The following is a 20,792-nucleotide window of genomic DNA, read 5'->3' as shown; positions in this document are numbered from 1 at the left end:
TCAATGACTTCCCTCTGCTTGCCAGAAAAGTCATCTGCCTGCTTGAAGTTGGCAGTTTCCCCACATCACAAGCCTTCCAGCTGCTTCCGGAGCAGGTTCCGGAGGGATTTCCCCAATATTCTTCTCAGTTCAGCTTTCCGAGGGGGACCTGCACACTCCATGGAGGTGGTTTCCTCCTATTCTGTACTGGAGTTTCGAGCCTCCCCCAAGAGAATAAGGTTTTCCTCACATTTCCTGACTTGTCCCCTCCACCACCATCTTCTGAGACACATGCATGCTTCACAGTCCTGTCCAGCTGGCTTCTTTTTTACTCAGGATGTAGATGTTACTCTGGAAAAATTGCAGCAACAAGAACTTGTCACGTTGCCCACTAGGGGAAAAAATCACTGGTTTCCCTGGGTTCAAAATCCTTCCAGTCTCTTTTCAGTGTATCAGGACGGGATACACTTGTCAACTTATTTTTCTTGCTTAATGTGGAAGATCTTTTGTTGCCAGGCCCATAGAGCATCTTTTTCCCCCCTTTTTATTAAGAACAGTTTCAAACATGCTCCAAAAGCAGAGAGCCCCCACTATCAACAGTGACCGAATTTGGGTCCATCCCTTTCCCTCCACTCAGAGTCAATCATGTAGCCAGTAAAGACTGGGCTGCATTTCTAAAATATTCAGCCAAAAGCTTAATTTGTTCAGATAATTACTGTAGAAAGGTATCAGAAAACAGAAGCGAAGGAGGGAAAAGTAATTAGAAGAAGGGCATGGACAAGGGGAAGAGCACGGAGTGAAGGAGGGTGAATTAGACAGGCTGGGAGATTTGGGGCTTTTCTGGTCAAGCTCACATTGCCCATCTTGCTGTCACCCTTTGACGGACAGCTAGGACACACGACTTGTGCCCTGAATTTTGCTTAGCAATATTAACCCCCTGCTATCCACACATTAATGAGTATACATCTGAGCATCATTCTTTAAACTTAATTTTTAGGAATGACCCCAACATGATCAATTAGAAAATACATTCAAGTATTGGAAAACAATCTCTTGGTAGCATTTCTATGGAAAAGCCCATCCTGTCTCCAGAGCACATGCTCAGCACGCTAAAGCATCACTTGGCTTCTCTTCATGCCAGCTCTCCCGGATCCATATAACCCCATCGTACGGGTGGACATATTGAGGATCCCACAGTGAGCCCGGGAGGAGGACGTCTGGGACCACGCGCTTAATACTCAACAACCCTTGAGGGCAACCTGGAGAGGTTGGGGACACAAGGAGGATAAAATTCACATTGCAGCAAGGGAAACTGAGTCTCAGATCTTTCAGGTCCCAAACCAGCTTCTGACTATCCAGGTCCTCCTGGTACAAGCCTGGGGCTTGTACAAATAAAAGGTGGCACATCAGGTGTGGGCACATCAGACCATGGGAGCAGTCGCCCCGAGGCAGGGTAGATTCTGAACTCTGTGCCTTTAAGTAGGGAGTGGGGCGGGGTTACCGAGGGTACACAGAGCTTCTTTCCTTCTGGCTGTCCGGAGGCGGGTCCCGGGAGGCTGGGCCTGGGAGGCGGGGCCTGGAAGACAAGCCCTGTTGTCTGATTCATGCCTCGCGCTCTCCTCCCCTTTAAGGCGTACCGCTGCCTCAGGGTTTCGACAGCCCCTTTAAGGCGCGGCCCGCGTCCTCCGGCAGAAAAGAGACTTAAAGGCTACGCGTGGCGCGATGGCGGCGGCCCCACGCGCATGCCGCGGGCGCGGGCGGCCGCTCCCAACACTGCTGTTGTTGCTTTTGCTGGCGCTGCCTCCTCCGGGGAGCCTGCCAGGCGCCGCTGCCTATTTCCCAGAAGAGCGTTGGAGCCCGGAGTCCCCGCTGCAGGCGCCACGCGTGCTTATCGCTCTGCTGGCGCGCAACGCGGCCCACGCGCTGCCAGCTACACTGGGTGCACTGGAACGGCTGCAGCACCCGCGGGAGCGCACGGCGTTGTGGTGAGTGCGGCGCCGCCGGCAGCGGCCGACCTGACGCCTAGGCGGCTCCACACCTTGTCCTCCTTGCTGTTCTGGCACCGGGCAGGGCGAACCAGACCTGCGAGTGCCTTCTGCTTGTCCCCACAGGACACGCCGGCCAGACCCACGCGTGTCCTATTCCTACCCTATTTCCTTTCTCCGGCCCGCGTGAGAATGGGCCAGACCCTCGCTTTGCCTGCTGCCTCCCCATTAGGGCAGACCCAGGGCCACACCCAGGGCAGACTTTGCCGTCTAACCCTCTAAACCCCTTGGAACACACACATGCTCCAAGGAAGGGCAGTCTGGAGCCCCCGCAAGGGCGTTGCCTGGGCCCACAGTGTACTCTCGCAAACTGTATATCTTCCCACTGCTGCTGCTGTTTTGCCCCTGAAATCAGCCTGCATTAGGCCTTCTAACTAACCAGAGTGGGTGTGTGGGGTATGGCCCCAGAGTAAGTGGATCCTTTCTGGACAGGGAATGGGACACAGCCATGAACAAGCCTGACTAGTGACATCCAGCTTCCTGCCTTAGGGTCTGGAAAAAGGGGTATTAATATAACTCTGGTTGGGTTTGTCTTTGAAGATTAACCAGTTAACAGGTGTGAAGCCCTGGGTCCTGGCATCACAGTTTGGCATTCAGTGACCAGAGCTGCTGTGATTACTACTGCTGTCCTTGTCAACTTAGTAACAGTTCATTTGGGTAAATAACTCTGGGCTCCATGGTCAAACTAAATTCCCAAATGTTCCTCTTCTCCACCCTAGGTTCCCTACCCTGAATAATTCAAGCACACAGTTGGTACTTAAGAAATGTTTGTTGAGCGAATTAGTGAGCACAGCTCACTCTGAGGCGGTGTCGTTCGTAGGAGAAACTCAAAAATGATGGGGCGGAACCATGTGATGTAGTTATATTTTTACTAAATTACACTATTTAGCACCTAACCTTCTTATTAGATCCTAGATGCTTCAGTGTCTCATGTGTTTTTCTAAAACTAGCTTATTTACTATTCTCTGCAGCCTAGTGAAGTGTCCTCACCCTTGTGTTAAAGATGAAGAAACTGAGGCAGGGAGAGGGGAAGCACCTTGCCAGGCACTATGTAGCTGCTAGCAGGCTGAGCCAGGGTGCAAAGCCCAGGTGCCGCACTGTTGCCCTGTCCTGCCCTGGGCTCCCCAACTTCAATGACTGCCCCCCTCTGTCCACAGGGTGGCCACGGACCACAACTCAGATAACACATCGGCAGTACTGCGGGAGTGGTTGGTGGCCATGAAGAGTTTGTACCACTCTGTGGAATGGAGGCCAGCAGAGGAACCCAGGTGAGTGCCAGGTACTGCCCTGAGCCTCCCAGTCCAACCCAGCTGCACCCCTGCTCACAACCCTCCATGGCTCCCTCTGCCTTGTAACAGAACCCTACCCCCTCAGCCCCTGACTCTCCAGCCCAACTCTGCAGCCTCGCCTGAGAGCTCTGGCCACTCTGGCTACTCCTACCCGCCCTTGGCTTCACAATGGGTCCTAATCCCTGTCTCCCACCTCTGCCCTAGCCCTTTGCCCCACCCAGCCTTCCCCTACACCTAGAGTTCTTTCACTCCATGTCTTTGAGTGACACCCACTGCTTCATTCCCAGTCTTCCCAGTAGCCCAACACCACCAGCTCTCCGGCTTAACTTTCCCATAACTCCCTGGGCATTATGCATCCAGTTCCTTTCACTTTTTCAGGGTTTATTTCTGTACCCACTCACCATTCAGGTCAGATTCTGAGTCTGGGAGGACAGGTTACAATTTTCTTTGGCTCTTTATTGTCTCCCAGTGCTCTGTCCCTCAGAGCTTTCTTCTAGCCCTACAGATTGCCTGGACTTTCTCCCCTCTGGGCCTTGGTACTGGCCACGCCCCCTGAGGCTGCAGATACGCCTCCCTCCTCCTGTTTTCTCCTTGCTTGCTTTTTCCCAGCCTTCAGATCCAGCTTACCCAGCCCCTCCTCCAGGAAGCCCTTTCTGACCACCTCACAGCCTGGGCCCTCTCTGGGCTCTAGCAGTGCCAGTGCTGTGCACATCACAGCTGCCTCTCTGCAGGTCCTACCCAGATGAGGAGGGCCCCAAACACTGGTCCGACTCGCGCTATGAGCACATCATGAAGTTGCGCCAGGCGGCCCTGAAATCAGCCCGGGACATGTGGGCTGATTACATCTTGGTGAGTTTCCCAGCCCACAGCTCACAGGGGGCAAAGCGGTGGTTGTGGAGACTGTCCTTAACTCCGTTTTACAGAGGGGGAAACTGAGGCATACAAAGGGACTCGCCTTGTCAGAGGTGACCCAGCTAGTTAGTTGGAGGAGCTGGGATTCGACCTGGGGCCCTTGGGCTCCTAACCATCAGATTGTGTCCCCAACTGTCCTCTGTGGTTGGACACTTGCTCCATCTCCACTTTCATTATTGCCATCACCAGTGACACTAGAGCGCCACAAACCCTCAGTGACACTCTCTGGGCCACTCCAAAAAGCAGAAGGATGGGTCAGGGGTTCTGGGGACTTGGCGACGCTGAGCTGCTGAGGCCTGATTTTTACTTCCTCCTTCCTGACCAGTGTTGCCCCTGGAAGGAGGGGATGTGGAGTGTTGAATGCGATGATGTTGGATAACTGCCCACAGGTCATGGGCCTTCCTGTCCCCCTGACTTAGGTGTGATTCCCTACCCTGGTTTGGATGGGGAGGACATTGACGGTTGGGCCACCGGCGAGGCCAAATGCATTGATGCCAGCCTGGCGGTGCCTGTGGCTGGTTTCAGGTACCTGCCAATCAACATACATTTATGAGCCCCTCCTAGTGCCCTCCTGCTGGCCCTGGGGACAGACACAATGAAGATCTGCTCAGGCGGAGCCCCACCTTGCTGGTGTCTTGGGGAAGGTGGATGTGACCAGAAAAACCAAATTGAGTGAGGGAATATCAGAAGGCGGCGGAGCTGTGACAAAGCTGTAGGAAGGTGGTTGACACTGTGTCAGTGTACTGAGGCTACTGGGACAAAGTTCCACACGCCGGGGGGCGGGGGGGAGCACTGAATTTTGGGAAGTGTGTTGTCTCTCAGTTCTGGAGGCTGGGAGTCTGGAATCCAGGTGTCAGCAGGGTTGCGCTCCCCCTCAAAAGCTCCAGGGAGGACCCTTCCTGCCTCTTCCAGCTTCTGGTGGCTCCAAGTGTCCTTGGCTTGTGGCTGCATCAGCCCAGTCTCCGCCTCCATGGTCACTTCTCTTTTGTGTGTCTCTTCTCTTCTTCTTAGGTCATCTGCCAAGACCGTGTTTCCAAATAAGGTCATAGTCACAGCCACCAAGGTTAGCACTTAAACATTCAGCCTCCAACAGATAGCATAACAGGGCGGGGTGATGGGTGAGCAGTGCTGGGGGCCTTCCTTAGGAGGGGACCCCAGAAGAGACCTGAAAGAGCTTCCTCAGGGGAAGCCGGAGGACAGTATCTGAGGTGGAGGGAAGAGCAGGCAGCAAGCTTGGGGGCAGAAGGGCCGTGAGGAGGCCAGTGTGGCTGGAATGGCGTGAAGAGGGAGCGGTGGAGGGGCGATGCTGAGGTGCTGAGTCGGGGCTGAGGGAAAGATGGGCTTTTCCTCTGACGGTGCTGGGGAGCCACCAGGGGTATGTGAAGGGGGGGGGGGGGGGGGGTTGTGTTCTAATTTATGATTTCAGAGTCCCTGTGGTGGCTGTGGGATCCTGGCCTTTCGGGACAGGAAAGGGGACAGCAGGAAGCTGTGGGGAGACCTCTATGGGATGGCACAGGGGGGTTCAGGCCCTGCTTGGGGACCGGATGTGAAGGTGCTAGGAGGACCCCAGTGGTCTGGCCTGAGCCCTTTGGGGAGGAGAGAGCTGTCCCCTGGGAGGGGGAAGGCTCCTCCTGGGGGCCTGCAGGTTGGTGCCTCCTCAGACCATTTCATAGGCAGGAAAGTGGGTGCTCGGAGAGGGCGGTTTCAGCTCGCTGGGTGGGGTCCGGGAACCAGCGGAGCGCAGAGGTAGGACTCGGCCCTGCCTGGAGCCATCCCGTACAGGGCCACCTTGTCTGTGTTGCTTTCATGGTTTGAGGTTGGCTAGTTTTCTCTACTTTTTCCTTCGGCAAACATGGGTAGAATGCCAGGCTTTGGTTCAAAACTCAGAGCAGCTTTTGACATGTACTATTTTTGAAATTGGGAACTTTGAAAATCCATATTGGCATGTGAAATCATTTGTCCACTGTTTTTAAAATGATTATCAAAGGGGCATCTTTTTTCTCCCTTTTTACAAACACTATGGGTGTTACTTGTAAGAAAATATACAAGAAAAATAAGGCATTTAGGAAAGAAAAAACAAACAAACTTTGCAATCTTACCTCTCAGACTTACTTTCTGGCTTTTTTGTATGTTTTTTAATTGAGGTGCAATTTACGTAACATAAAATTAACCATTTTAAAGTGTGCAATTCAGTGGTTATTAGCACATTCACAACGTTGTACAGCCATCGTCTCTGTCTAGTTCCAGAACATTCCATCATCCCAAAAGGAGACCTCTGTCCCCATCAGCGGTCACTCCCCATGCCCCTCCCTCAGCTCAGCAACCACTAATCTGCTTTCTGTCTCTGGATCTGCCTGTTCTGGACATTTCATATTAATGGAATAACACAACATGTGGACTTTAAATTATTTATTTATTTATTTATGTTAGACAGAGGGGAAGAGAGGGAGAGAAGCATCAGTGTGTGGTTGCCTCTGATGCACCCCCACTGGGGACCTGGCCCACAACCCAGGCATGTGCCCTGATTGGGGATCAAACCAGTGACTCTGCTTTGCAGGCCGCCGCTCAATCCACTGAACTGCACCAGCCAGGGTTGGACTTTTATGTCTGGCTTCTCTCACTCAACATCATGTTTTCAGGTTCTTCCACGTTGTGTTCATTCCTTTTCACGGCTGAGTAACATTTCATTGTGCGGATGGAACACATTTTGTTTATCCGTTCATCTGATGTTGGACACGTAGGCTGATCCCACCTTTTGGCTGTTCTGAATCCTGCTAATTCGAACATTTGAACACGGGTGTTCAAGTCTCGGTTTCCAGTTCTCTTCCTCTATACCCAGGAGTAGAATTGCTGAGTCACATGATAACTGTTTTTAATTTTTTGAGGAACTTCCAGACCGTTCTGGCTGTTTTTACTGCACATAATTCAGAGGTCACACTTTAAACATCCTCAAGGGCTGGGTGGGGAACACGCACAAGCGCGTGGCTTGTCCCCTGGGCAGCCACCTCCGGCCTGCAGCGGAGGGTCCCCAGGCGGGGTCCTGTTCCCGAGGTGCCAGAGAAGCCTGGGATTCTAGTTTTTGCTGTTGTTTACTGCAAGTGATTCAAATGCTCGAAAAACGGTGCATGGGTAACAGTAAGCATACCCGTGGGCCAGATGCATTTTTTGAAAACCCACGTCCTAATAGCTCTGTAACTTACTGTGGTCTGCGTGTTCTCACATCCCAGGGGACAGGAATGTCCTCACCTAATTGTTTTCTGTGGCATATTTTTCAGTTGTGACGGCACAGAGTTTCTAGCTGCTTTGCTGAGGGCTTCCTCCAAATGCCTCTAGACTCCTGGGTCGTTCGTTCCCAGTTCATGTGACAAACAGTGACTCTCCTGGTGTGGCCTTTCTGGAAGGTGTTGGTGACACATGGCTTTGGGGGGACTAGCAGGCACCCCACCCTCATGGTGATTCTGTTCATGGTTTGGTGAATTTCATTCCCGTTTTTTTGGGGTTTTTTTTGCTTGCAACTAGGAAGTTACCATCTTTTTTCCCAACATTTAAGATGTTAAAAAAAATAAAGTTTTTATTTCTATGAACTTTAAAAAAAAATCCTTGTTGGAGGGTATGTTTTGTTGATATTTAGAGAGAGAGGAAGAGAGAGGAGAGAAACATCGATGTGAGAGACATCAGTTGGTGGCCTCCCGCATGTGCCCCCACCGGATTTGAACCCACAACCTTTCGATGCATTGAATGACGCTCCAACTAACTGAGCCCCCCAGCGCAGGCTTATATGAACTTCTTCGTGTCATCTAACCCACAGAGAAAAAAGTGTGTTCCTCACAGAGGAGGCCTCCGGCCCTAACTGTCCTCACTGACCAGTGCTGCCTGTTGTAAAAGTTCCCGCTAATGCGGCCACATGGCACACCCACTGTCATGTACCCGTCTCAACAGCTCCATGTCTGGGACCCATCCGTGTGTCCCAGACACACCAAGTACGTGCTGCTGTGGTCCATTCCTGCTCCTTCCTTAGAGTCTGTTTCATCGAGTGAATGCGACTGGGCTTGTTATTGAGGGCAGAGCCGTGGGCCGAGGCGCCCGGTGGCTTCCAGGGTCACATGTGCTATTCCAGGCTCTCCAGACCTCCAGGACTCTGCCTCTGCCCGACGGTCCCAGCCGTGGCCCAGCCCGGGTCTCTCGGCAGCCCGCACTGATGTCGTTCCTGTTGGGTGTTTTGTAGTTTGTGGACTCGGACAACCTGATCCTGAACCCAGACACGCTGACCCTGCTGATGGCCGAGAACAAGACAGTGGTGGCGCCCATGCTGGATTCCCGAGCCGCCTACTCCAATTTCTGGTGTGGGATGACTTCTCAGGTCAGGGGGCTGGCTGCCTGGGTAGTGTGGGGGGGCTTAAGGGTGGTGCAGGCTGGGACAAGCAAGCGGGAACCTAACTTAGCATCACACCACCCCATGGCCAGTGTTTCACAATACCGTGGAACCGCGTCCTCGGCAGGGTCCGTGACTTGGACCTTTACCGCCCTCTTCCCAGTAGTGAGGCAGAAACAGAAGCATAGAGCGAGGACACAGCTTTGCCTAAACTCACAGAGCTAGGAAGTAGCGGTGCCAGGGTGGGACTTCAGGCGCAGCTTGATTCAGATGTTCAAACGCTTCAGTCTTCCTTCTTCCCTGGGTGGCTTCATCTTCCAACTCCTGGAGAATGATGCCAGCTGCATTCATCTGAAGTCCTCTCTGATGGGGCCTTGTCCAGTCTCTCCTCCTACCCCTGAAGCGATTACAGGAGCCAAGAACATTCCAGGCTCTGGTTGGCCAGGCCTGTGTCCCATGTTCCACCCCAGGGTTGAAGCTGAGGCAGCAGGCAAAGCCAGGGGCGTGAAGGGGTAGGTGCTGGGGTGGGGGCTGTGCCCCGGGAAGGGGACTGGGTGGCTGGAGCCAGGAGGCTGACCCATCCTGTCTCCTTCTGTGTTCTGTCTTTAACTGACACGCATTTCAGAAGACATAAAAGTCACCCGTTTAAAGTGAGTAATTCAGTGGTTTCTATTTTTTAAAATGTGTCATAGAAATCGAAATGTTATGTGCCAACAATTCTAGTTTGTAAAGGGTCCGAGGAAAAGAAGCCAACTCAGGATTGTTCCAGAAGCTTTTAAAACTTATCTTCTAAATTAAATTGATGTTCAGTTTTTATGTAAATCAAGGGATGTCAGATTTTTCAGATTTTTTTCAGTCCCCTTTTCAGATTTTTAAAAAATGTCTTTCCACATCTTTTTTCTTGTCTCTAGGAACATACACACATGTCAGATTTATTTTACATGAAAGCCGAATCATATTATATACTTTAGTTTACAATTTGATTTTCCGTGGAACAACACACGCGCCCACCCCGTCAGAACACGGATGCAGCGCACACACGCACACACGTTCTTTTACGTAGTCACCAGCATTTCACGGTCTTCCACCGACAGGCACTACCCTGGTGCATACCCCTAAAGCCAGTGCTGAACATACGCATTTTATTCTATGGGATAAATCTCAAAGTGGCTTTCTTTGGGCACAAGTCATGGCACTTTATAGTTTGGGGGGGGTATTTACTTACTTTTTTGTTCTCATCTGAGGACATTTTTTTTTCACTGCCTTCAGGGAGAGAGGGAGAGGGAGAAACATGATTCGAGAGAGAAGCATCAATTGGCCTCTCCCACGCACCCACACTGGGGATTGTAACACCTGGCCCCAGGCAGGGGGTTGGGGATTGACCTGCATTTTAGGGGTGTGCCCTGGCTGGGAGCCACACCCAAACCCCTTGGTTACAGGATGGTGCTCCAACTTACTGAGCCACACCGGCCAGGGCCACGGTGCTTTAGTTTTAATAAATTTTGCCGTATTAAATCCCCAAAACCGTAGAAGTTAGCATTCTACCAACCTTGGGTGTTTTTTTTTAATCCTCACCCAAAGATATGTTTATTAATTTCTAAATAGAGAGAAAAGTTAGAGAGAGAAACACTGAAGGGTTGCCTCCCGTACACAGCCTGACGGGGCATCGAACATGCAGCCTTTTAGTGTACGGGACAATGTTCCAACCAACTGAGCAACACAGCCGGGGCTGGGTTGGTTTGTTTGCATTTTTTTGTCCTTGCTGTTGGCCAGTTTAATGATAAAACCTTTTTCAACTTTTTAATTTTCTCCTTCAAATGCTGTCTTTCTGATCTGAAGTGTGGGGCCATGTAGACAGCTGTGTTTTTTTTTTTAATCAGCCATTGTCCGTTAGCTGAGGCTTGGGGGTGGAGACTGTCGCTGGTCACGCCCACAGCACTGTGTTGGGGGGGGCGGGGAATGCCCACCACAGCCAGGAGTTGGTACCTGGGTTCCATGCCTCCCAGTGTCCTGGGCCTACAGCCTCGCCCTGAGGGACCCCCATGCAGAACTCTGCCCCTTCCCCACAGGGCTACTACAAGCGCACACCTGCCTACATCCCCATCCGAAAGCGGGACCGCCGGGGCTGTTTTGCAGTTCCCATGGTGCACTCGACCTTTCTGATCGACTTACGGAAGGCAGCGTCCAGGAACTTGGCATTTTATCCACCACACACCGACTATACCTGGTCTTTTGATGACATCATCGTTTTTGCCTTCTCCTGCAAGCAGGCAGGTGAGCCCTCGGGAGTTTGCTGTCACAAAGGCGTCGTCTGGCCAGTTCTCTGGAATCTGCTGAACAAGACCAAACAGAGCCCACAGAAAATTCGCAGGACCAAAACTGCAGGGTGTAGGTGTGGCTTCAGGTGTGGCTGTATCCAGGTGGTGTGCAGATGATGGCCCGGTACCCATTCTTTTTCCAATCCTGGCTTTGCTGGATGTCTTCACACCCTAGGCCTCCCACTTTTCTGTAGTTGAATATAATTGTTCCCTAATTGTATAATTAGTGAAAAATGTTTTGAAGAGAAAGAACACAGCCATATACTGACACGTTAATTACTTTAAATCAGGAGTTGGCAAACTGTGGCCAGCAGGGAAGGGAGGGAGAAAAAGAGGGAGAGAAACATCAGTGTATGGTTGTCTTTCACCTCCAGCTGGGGACCTGGCCTGCAACCCAGGCATGTGTACTGACTGGGACTTGAACTGGAGACCCTTTGGTTCACAGGCTGGTGCCCAACCCACTAAGCCACACCAGCCAGGGTAGAATGTTTTGTTTTTTAAAAAATGTTATTTATTGATTTCAGGGAGAGAGGAAAGGAGAGATAAGGAAACATCAATTTGTTGTTCTACTTATTTATGCATTCTTGTATGTGTCCTGACCACAGGTCGAACCCGTGTCCTTGGTGTACCAGGATGATGCTATAACTGAGCTACCCAGCCAGGGCTGGTTTTTATATGTTTTAAGTGGTCAGGGAAAAAATGAAAAGAAAAATATTTTGTGACATCTGAAAATTATATGAAATTCAAATTTCAGGGCCTGTATGGAAAGTTTCATTGGTTCACTGCCACACCCACTTATTTAAATGTTGTCTGTGGCTGCATTCATGTCCCAAGGGCGGAATTGAGTTGTTGAGACAGAAACTGTTGGGCCAGCAGCCTAAAGTATTTATACTGTCTGGCCTGTTGTAGAAGTTAGCCGGTTAAAGGAAAAGTTATTTCCATTGAGTTATTAACTTTTAAAAAAGATGCACACTCAGTATAAAAATTTAAACCATCCAGAAAAGGACAAATGCAGGTGGAGATAACATTCCTAACTCCTCACCCAATTGCTCCCCTTTTTGTGCAGAAATGCGCGCCTTTACTGTTCCCCTGCTGTTTTGCAGTTCACTTCGGCATGGGACCCTGTGGGGGCCGTGTCCATGGTGGTGCAAGGTGCTCGTTAACAGTTCTGTTGATGGTCGATGTCTTGCCTGCCAGTGCGAGCCCCTGTCTGGCTTCAAGTCCCATATGGAAGTCTGAGGGGTTTCTGTTGGTTGCTGGGAACAGTGGTGGGACCCCTTTCCTTTCTGGCCCCACGCTGGGCTAGGTGGCTGACGCTGTGGTCAGAGGTGGCCACTGTCATTTTGTTGCTTAGTTTTCAATTTTGGTGTTTATTCCTTGACCCCAGAGGTCCAGATGTACGTCTGCAACAAGGAGGTGTATGGCTTTCTGCCAGTGCCGCTGCGGTCACATAGTACCCTCCAGGACGAGGCTGAGAGCTTCATGCATGTGGAGCTGGAGGTTATGGGTGAGTCTGCTCACACTGCCCTTTCTCTATCATCTCACATCCATCTCCTGAACACTGATTGAGCACCTGCTGGGTGTTTGTCCCTTTACTGGGCGCTGGGAACCCAACGTGAACAAAGTGAACAGTTGTCTTCGCCTCTCAGGGAGGGCTGGCTTGTAGCAGCTGTGCATGGCAGTCAGGGTGGGCTTCCTGGAGGAGGTGACATTAAGATGCATGGTGGATGGTAGTTAGCCAGAAGGGGATTGCAGCCAGAGAGAGCATTATATACTGAGACCAGGAGGCTGAAGGGGATGTGAGCTCAGGGAAGAGAACAGGTCACTGGGACAGAACTGGCAGGGCCAGGGCAGCAGCCTTAGACACTGGTGTTTTCCTCAGGAGCAGTTGGGAGCCATGGGGAATGTGGGAGCAGGAAGGACAACTTTTCATTGGTGAACCTTTATGTGCATGGCAGTGTCTGGGCCACAGCCTTTTTGGGCCATTTCCAAACCTCAGACCTATTCTTTATTTACTACTTATCTTATATGTGCACTTTGGTTTTACTTGAATACAACACTTAAGTGAAAAAGGAAATTACATATTTCAACCACAGTTGCAAGCTTATGTCTTTCTAATAGATAAACAAATAAATCCACAAATTCTTAACTAGCAGCCATGCCTCTGGTGGGCCCCTGTGGTGGGTTGAGCACAAGGGCTGAGCTGTCATCAAGGTTGCCTGAGGAGGGGCTTCCTGACAGGGTCGCGGGTGTCTCGGAGCAAGAGGACAGTGGGACAGTGTCTGCTTCCGTGGAGGTTTTGCCATTCACTGGTCACACATGTCTCTGAGAAGGCCCAGGAGGCAGCACAGCCATTGCCCCAGTGTACAGATGCGGAGAGACCAGGCTGCTGGTGTCAGCTGCCCCGCTCTGCTCTGCTCTGCAAGGGTCTCTCTCAGAGAGAGAGAGAGAGAGAGAGAGAGAGAGAGAGAGAGAGAGAGAGAGAGAGAGAGAGAGAGAGAGAGAGAGAGAGAGAGAGACTCCCCCTGGTGGCTGAAGATGGAATGGCACACTTCCTTCTCTTTGGGGAAGGGGACTTTGATCTTCTGAGGTGGCACCCGGAGGCTGCAAGGTCACCAGGGTGGAGACTGCACAGCACTCAAGTGCCTCTCACACACAGATGCTCAGGCCTAGGTCAGGAGCCTCGTTGGACCACAGTCATGAGAAGCAGGTCTCTGCATGTCATCAGCATCTGGACCCTGAGAGGCATTTCCTTGGCTGCCATAGTTTCCTTCATCTAAGTTTTCACATGTGTGTCTGTTATTGCTTCTGGTTGGGAAACTATTCATGTGACAGAGGCGTGGATACTGCCTGTTTCTCTCTTGAGGGCCGGAGCTGAGTGCGCAGAACCGGTGGAAGGAGGGTCCAGGGGTTTCAGAGATTTGTGTGAATCCTCCTTCTGCCCAAGGGAAAGCCACATTTCTTTCTGTCTGCATGTGGGTATCTGGACCTGGGCTGTACCCGCGATTTTTCATGTGTTCAAGCATCTTTCTTCCAGTGAGATTTCAGACTTGCAGAAGAGCTCAGGGTGATAAGATCCCACCTCCCCACAGGCTGGCACGGTCACTGTCATACCCCACCTCAGTGTGTGTGTTGGGGGGCAGAGGCTCAGAAAGAGAAGACAGGAGGCCCTGGGATTTGAGCCTATGTCCTCAGACCCCAGAGTCGTGGCGCTGATCTCGGCTCGCTCGTGGAGAGTGTGGCGGCCAGGAGCCAAAGGGTTCTGGGTGGGAGGAAGCCCTGGGAGGTGGTGGCCTTGGAGGAGGCCCAGGCCGTGAGGTGGGAGGTGCGGGGCCAGCTCAGCCTTCCCACAGTGCTCAGACAGGAGGACCTGTGTCTGTTCCTTGGGCTCACACAGGCCTTTGTTCTTGGTGAGGCACGTACCACACTGCCCATCGCACTGGGCTTTTCCGGGCTAGCCTGCTGGGCACACAGGAACCTCTGCAGGCTCCGGTCTACCTGAGGGTCCCATCCTTTGGCGGGAGCTGTGAGGGACGTGCCAGAGGCTCTGGGGACATGGTCTGAGCATTGCTCACAGCAGCTTAAAGGGGAACAGCCGTGAGCACTCTGAGATTCCGGGCAAACCCTGGCCTGTAGACGCGTCGCTCAGTCGGATGGCCGTCTCCCCTGTGTGTCTTCCCTCCGCGTCACGTTTTCATTCTCATCGGGATCCCGGTCATAGTGATCGGGGCCACTCTGATGACCTCACTCTACCTTGTTCACCTTTGTAAGGACCCTGTTTCCAAAGAAGTTCACATTCTGGGGTTTGGGGGGTTCGGACATAGTCATAACTTTCTGTGGGAGGACCCCGTTCCACCCATACATGTGTGATTTCACGGCAGCTTTTCACAGGCAACCCCGAGGTGTTATTAGCCCATTTTTATAGATAAGGAATCTGAGGCCCAAATAGGTCAAGGTCACACAGCTTGTCATCAGTCTTGGTTCATTCTGTGAGCACATGCTGTATGCTGAGCCGTGTTGGGCACTGGGGACCCAGTGTGAGTGGACAGACCTGGTGTCCATTCCACAGAGCTTGCAGGAGACGGAGTGAAGATGGCGAGACAGAGGTTTGGTGGTGGAAGCCTGGGCACTGTGGGGGCCTGAGGGAGGTACCTGACTCAGCCTGAGGGTGTTGGGAGACACTCCCCTCGAGAGACCAAAATACTGCCCCAACCCCCAGACAGAAGGGAGTGTGCCATTCCACCTACAGCCACCAGGGACACACGCGCGCACACACACACACACACACACACACACACACTGGGGTTGGGGAGGAGGAAGGGTGTCCCAGGGTTCTGAGTGGGAAGGGGTGTGTTTGGTGTGCTAACAGCTGGAGGGAGTGGGAGGTGGGGGAGAGAGACTAGCAACAGTGTTATGGGGGGGCAGGTCAGGCAGATTCCCCGACCCCAGGCTGAGGGGCTGGGGGCGATGGGGAGCCATGCTGGGGATGAGGAGGAGGCAATGGAAAGAGGCTGGAATGCCCCCCGCCCCATGACACCAGCAACACCCTGGCTTCTCTCTGTCCGGCAGTGAAGCACTCCCCAGCAGAGCCCTCCCGATTTGTCTCCGTGCCTCCCAAGATGCCTGACAAGATGGGCTTTGATGAGGTGGGCCGGGCCTTCTGGGCTAGGGAGGGAGTGGGGACTTAGGGCTGGAGGGCTCACAGAGGCCCCGTGCCGCAGGTCTTCATGATCAACCTGAAGCGGCGGCAGGACCGGCGGGAGCGCATGGTGCGGGCACTGCAGGTGCAGGAGATCCAGTTCCGGCTGGTGGAGGCTGTGGACGGCAAGTGCGTCCAACCCTGGGGGGAAGGGTGTGAACCGTGCACTGGGGGCCATAGTGGAGGGGAGGGGAGTCCCGCCCTGGGAGGGTGTCTGGCAGAGCCACACGGGGTAGACCGTCCCCTGCAGGCCTGGCCACAGGTCCAGGAGGGACGCCAATAGTTGAAGAGGGAAGCAGCTGCCCTCATGGTGGAATGGCGGGCAGGGTGGGTTTTCCACTGACCCCTTCCTGTCCCCCCTTCCAGAGCCATGAACACCAGCCAGGTGGAGGCACTGGGCATCCAGATGCTGCCCGGCTACCAGGACCCCTACCACGGGCGACCCCTCACCAAGGGAGAGCTGGGCTGCTTCCTCAGCCACTACAACATCTGGAAGGAGGTGGGTCCAGCAGGGTAGAGGTCTGGCCAGGTGGGTAGGGCAGGGCCCTCCTCAGCCCTCCCACAGCTCAGGGAGGGCATTGCATGCACCCCAGGCAGGTTCCAGAGCTGCAGCAGGGCCCAGGGCCTCTCTGGCTAATGTCCTCCCACTGCGCACACATGCAGCCTGGGAAGGGGGAGGGGTGGGCCCAGTGTCTGAAACAGACTGGGTCTGGGGCCAAGCGAGTTCTCTGCACACCAGCTGCTTTCAAATGTCTGGAGCCTGGACTGTGGTCTTGACATTTACTAATAGAAGCAACAGCCCTGGTGACTTTAACTAGTGTGGAGCCCTTGCCAGCGGTAGCACGTTAATGGTGGGGCTCATCAGCCAGAGAGGGAGGCTCTGATGAGGGAGGGTGTAAGGCTGGAACCTGGCACTGCCAGGCGTGAGGCCAGATGGGTGTCCAGCTGCAGGGTGGGAGATGCTCTGGAGGGGCTGTCCAGGTGTGTGATGCGATGGGTGCTCACTTAAGTCGCCCTCCTTTCCTGAGATTCATCGTGGATGGCATGGGGCAGAGGCTGTGGTGTCCAAGCAGCCCTGGAGCTAGGGGACAACCGAGTTCAAGTCCAGCCCTGCCTCTTAGAGGGGTGAGCTCTGTGAGCAGGATGGTGCTTTCCAGCCTGAACTTTGGTTTCCCCAGTCATGGCCTCACGGGGCAGCCATGAAGATTCTCAAGTTCATTCATTCACGGAACATTTGCCAAGTGTCTACCGTGCACCTGGCCTGCTGCTGGTGCTGGGACAGTGTAGCTGCTGGGACACGCCAAGCCCCCTGCAGGGGACTCACAGCTCCAGAAAGCGGGAGGACTGATGATAAACCACAAAGAAATCTGAGTGAAATAAGTGAGATACATACAGAGAAGGGGCCTTGGGGCATGCATTTGCCCTCAGCTGGCAGCCTTTGGTGGTGGTCTGGAAGGGCCTGCCGCTGCAGGCAGGAGGGTGCTGTGTGTCAGCCTAGGCCCAGGCCCTTGAGTGGGGAGGAGCAGCAGGGTGGGGGTGGGGGGGTCTGTTGTTGAATGTTTGAGGAAGTGGTGACTTGGGGGAGAGGTCAGTCCAGACAGTGGTCGGGGAGGGGTGCTTTGTGTTTCTCCTGCTGCCCCAGAGCCTTTAAGCTGAGCTGGCTTGAGGGTCAGGCCTGGCCTTGGTCTCCCTCAGGTCGTGGACAGGGGGCTGCAGAAATCGCTTGTCTTCGAGGATGACCTGCGCTTCGAGATCTTCTTCAAGAGGCGCCTGATGAACCTCATGCGGGATGTGGAGAGGGAGGATCTGGACTGGGACCTCATGTGAGTAGGGGGTCTGGGGGTGCGGCCGTGTCTGAGGGCATGGCTTGGGGCAGGTGCAGACCTGGGGAATGGCCAGGGCCCAGGGGTAAAGTTTGGAGTGGGGTTTAGCTGGGACTAAGGGGTTGGGCCAGAGCTCAGAGGCGTGGTCTGGAGTGGGCTGGAGGTGGAGCTGGAGCCCAGGGCTGCAGCTAGAGCTCAGAAGATATAGCTTGGGCCAACTCTTGGGAGTGTGGCAGGAGGAGTACTCTGTGTGCGTATGTGGCCTGTGTGAGGGGTGGGCCTGAGAGCAGTCAGGGCTTGCGGTGTGGCTTCTGGCCTGTGGGGTAGGACCTTCGGAGGATGACTTGGAAGCGTAGGGATTTGGCTGTGGGGGTGGGGGTTCATCAGGGCTTGGAGACTTAAAGGGTCTTGTGGGGTTGGGGTGTGGCTAAGATTTGCCCAGGAAACCTGTGAGCTATCTGAGGAGCTGGGGGTGTGGCCTAGAGTGTGTGTGGTCAGGACTCCTAGCCCTGAGTTGGCCTGGTGTGGGGAGTAGCCAGGGAGCCTGAGTCTTAGCCCAGCACTAGGTCAGGTGTGGCCAGCGTATTTCTGGAACAGTCCTTTATAGGGGGCTGGGTCCTCCTCTCTCCGTCCCTCTGTCTCCTGTGGTGTGCAGGGCCCTGATCCAGGTTCTAGGTCCCAGACTCAGGACCATGCTGTTAATAAGAATGGTAACTGCACCCCTTCATTCCTGACTGCTCACCACACCCTTGCACCTCACTCTGCTGCCGCACAGCCCTCTGAACCCAGACTAGCGTCTCTGTCAGCCCCACTCTTCTTCCTTGTGGCATAGCCTTGGAGAACATCCCAGAGATCTCATTTCCCCCAGCTCCAGAGCCTTCTGTGGCTCCCTAGTGCCCTTGGAAAAAGTCCAGCCACATAGGCCTCCTTATTGTGCCCCAAACATGCCCAGTTCCCTCCCACCCCAGTGCCTGACAGGGGCCCAGTAGATCCCTGCCTTGCTGGGTTAGTGCTCACTGGTGGGCGGAAGGAGGGTGACAGGCTTTCAATTCTGTACCCCAGCTATGTGGGCCGGAAGCGGATGCAGGTGGAGCACCCCGAGAAAGCTGTGCCCCGAGTGAGGAACCTGGTGGAGGCTGACTACTCCTATTGGACACTGGCCTACGTGATCTCCCTGCAAGGTGCCCAGAAACTGCTGGCCGCCCAGCCACTCTCCAAGATGCTGCCCGTCGACGAGTTCCTGCCAGTCATGTTCGACAAGCACCCAGTGTGAGAGGGGCTGCTGCTGCGGGCAGGCGGGCTGGGGTCTCGCTGTGTGGCTGTCCTGGAGGGGCGGGGTTGTCAGACCCCCCCCAGGAAGGGGCATTTTTCTCGTCCACTTCCTTCATGTGTCCTCTCCACCTCTGGCTCCATTTGAATCCCTGCTTCTGTCTCAGTTTGTCCCCCCCTACTTCTCCCTCCATCTGTCCGTTCCCCTGACCCACTGCTGCCCCTCTCTCTCCCTTCCCCCAGGTCTGAGTACAAGGCCCACTTCTCCCCCCGCAACCTGCGTGCCTTCTCCGTGGAGCCTCTGCTCGTGTATCCCACACACTACACAGGGGATGACGGGTATGTAAGCGACACAGAGACCTCGGTTGTGTGGAACAACGAGCAGGTCAAGACTGACTGGGACCGTGCCAAATCACAGAAGATGCGGGAGCAGCAGGCACTGAGTCGAGAGGCCAAAAACTCGGATGTGCTGCAGTCCCCACTGGACAGCGCTGCCCGGGATGAGCTCTGAGGGGCAGCTGCTAACACACCAGAGCAGCCTCCAGTTGCTTGCTGGGGACAGCAGGGCCCCTGAGGACCCCTGGCAGGCCGAGGAGCACTCTCCACGCAGGGTGGTGTCCAGCCAGCTCTTGCTCAGCAATCACGTGCACGCAGGCAGCATTAATGGAGTGCCTACTGTATGCCAAGAATCGCGTTTGGCCCTGAGAGATTGAGTGGGAACAAGCCAGCGTGCATCTCTCCATGTGCCTGACATTTGTAAAGCATTGATTGCATACCAGGCCTGTGAGCGATGGCAATGAATGGGGCATAATTACTTCCTCAGTGATGATTCAGTCATCAAGCATTCACTGATTCCCCCCAAATCAGGCACTAGTGATACACATTCATTTTTTAAAAATTAATTTAAGTATTTATTGAGTGCCTACTGTATGTTGGGCACCATTTCAGGCTCTGGGAATATTGAGATAAACAGACTGTTTTATTCAAACACATATCAAGCACCTACTATTAGCCTGGTACATGTCACACAAAAATTCTCATTGACTCAGTGCTTTTGCTGAATGTCTGCTGTATGCCAGGAGCGGAGCTGATGGAGATAAACAAGGTGCTTTTCACTCTTTAATTGGTTTCTTCCCCACGCATCTGGAGGGCACCTACTGTGCGCCAGGCATCAGCGATACAAAACAATATGACGGTTGTTCAGACAGCATTTGGTCACCCACATGTGCATTGGGTCACAGATGAACAAAAGAATCCTTTCCTTTCTTCATGCATTAGGCATTTATTGAGTGCCTACTGTGTACCAGACCTCGGGGACTCCCAGGGGGGTTAGAGTATGGTTGAGCTGGAGTCCTGATCCGTTCCCTGGTCACCCGAGCTGTGTGCACACCATGCCCCAGCAGGGAGGGCGGCCGTTCTCTCACCAGGGGCTGCTGCTGGTCCCATTAACCACACTTCCCCCCTGGAGGGGGCAGGGGTGGAGAAGGGCGCTGGGTCTTCGCTGCCCACCCCTGCTTCTGTTTGCTTGACCTCCCAGGCCTGCATCTCAGGTGTAGTCTGCCTGCTCAGTGGCATTCCTCTCTCTGAGCCTTTGGCAGGCTCAGCTGCACTGAGGTGCTGCCTGCAGCTCGGGCAGGAGCTCCCCAGCCCAGGCTGGGGCACTTGCAGTGCCTTTAGGCAGCAACGAATGTCGGAGCCGGCCCGCGGTGCTCGGCCCTCTTGGGGATGGATACTGCTTGCTGGGTCGGATCCTGAATAACTTGCTTATTTTTTTATTAAATGTTCCTGGTTGGTTTTCACATAAGTGTGTTCTCTTCTTGGCCCGATGCCCTGCTCACTGCCAGCACATCATTTGCAGCCCCATCCTCGTTGCTGGCCAAGGTGTGGGAGGGAACCAGGTGCTAGAGAGAAGGTGAGGGCGGGGGTGAGTGTGGGTGAGGGGGCAGTGGGGGCCCTGTAGCCCAGTCTGTCCCATGAAACATCCCCCAAATAGTCCAGGGACAGATGGCCAAGTTTGCTGTATCCTGTGGGGTTAACTGCAGGGATATTTGAGGTGACAGCATGTAGAGGGGGCCCTTTCATGGTT

At 53.7% G+C, this 20,792-nt stretch overlaps 1 protein-coding gene across 1 annotated transcript; it reads left to right on the top strand.

Moving 5' to 3' along the window:
• The first annotated feature begins 1,601 nt into the window (after positions 1-1,601).
• On the top strand, positions 1,602-20,504 carry COLGALT1 (collagen beta(1-O)galactosyltransferase 1). The gene is made up of 12 exons (XM_037141993.2): positions 1,602-1,964; positions 3,182-3,292; positions 4,045-4,162; positions 8,451-8,585; positions 10,667-10,871; positions 12,303-12,422; positions 15,485-15,561; positions 15,637-15,743; positions 15,981-16,113; positions 17,310-17,437; positions 18,500-18,706; positions 18,950-20,504. The coding sequence occupies exons 1-12, from the start codon at positions 1,702-1,704 to the stop codon at positions 19,215-19,217; spliced, it is 1,872 nt and encodes a 623-aa protein (XP_036997888.2). The 5' UTR covers positions 1,602-1,701; the 3' UTR covers positions 19,218-20,504.
• Positions 20,505-20,792: the final 288 nt, after the last annotated feature.

The sequence above is a fragment of the Artibeus jamaicensis genome, unplaced genomic scaffold (genome assembly GCF_021234435.1).
Source record: "Artibeus jamaicensis isolate MK-2021 breed Jamaican fruit bat unplaced genomic scaffold, CSHL_Jam_final contig_477, whole genome shotgun sequence".
In the NCBI taxonomy this organism is placed as follows: Eukaryota; Metazoa; Chordata; class Mammalia; order Chiroptera; family Phyllostomidae; genus Artibeus; species Artibeus jamaicensis.
Note: the sequence above shows the minus strand (reverse complement) of the source record. Positions and strands in the feature narration are given on the sequence as shown.

Bases quoted from the DNA above. Each gene is read 5' to 3' on its own strand.
- COLGALT1 (XM_037141993.2), top strand. From the start codon at position 1,702: ATGGCGGCGGCCCCACGCGCATGCCGCGGGCGCGGGCGGCCGCTCCCA. The intron at 10,872-12,302 runs GTGAGCCCTCGG...CCTTGACCCCAG, and splicing joins CTTCTCCTGCAAGCAGGCAG to AGGTCCAGATGTACGTCTGC. The intron at 12,423-15,484 runs GTGAGTCTGCTC...TCTGTCCGGCAG, and splicing joins TGTGGAGCTGGAGGTTATGG to TGAAGCACTCCCCAGCAGAG.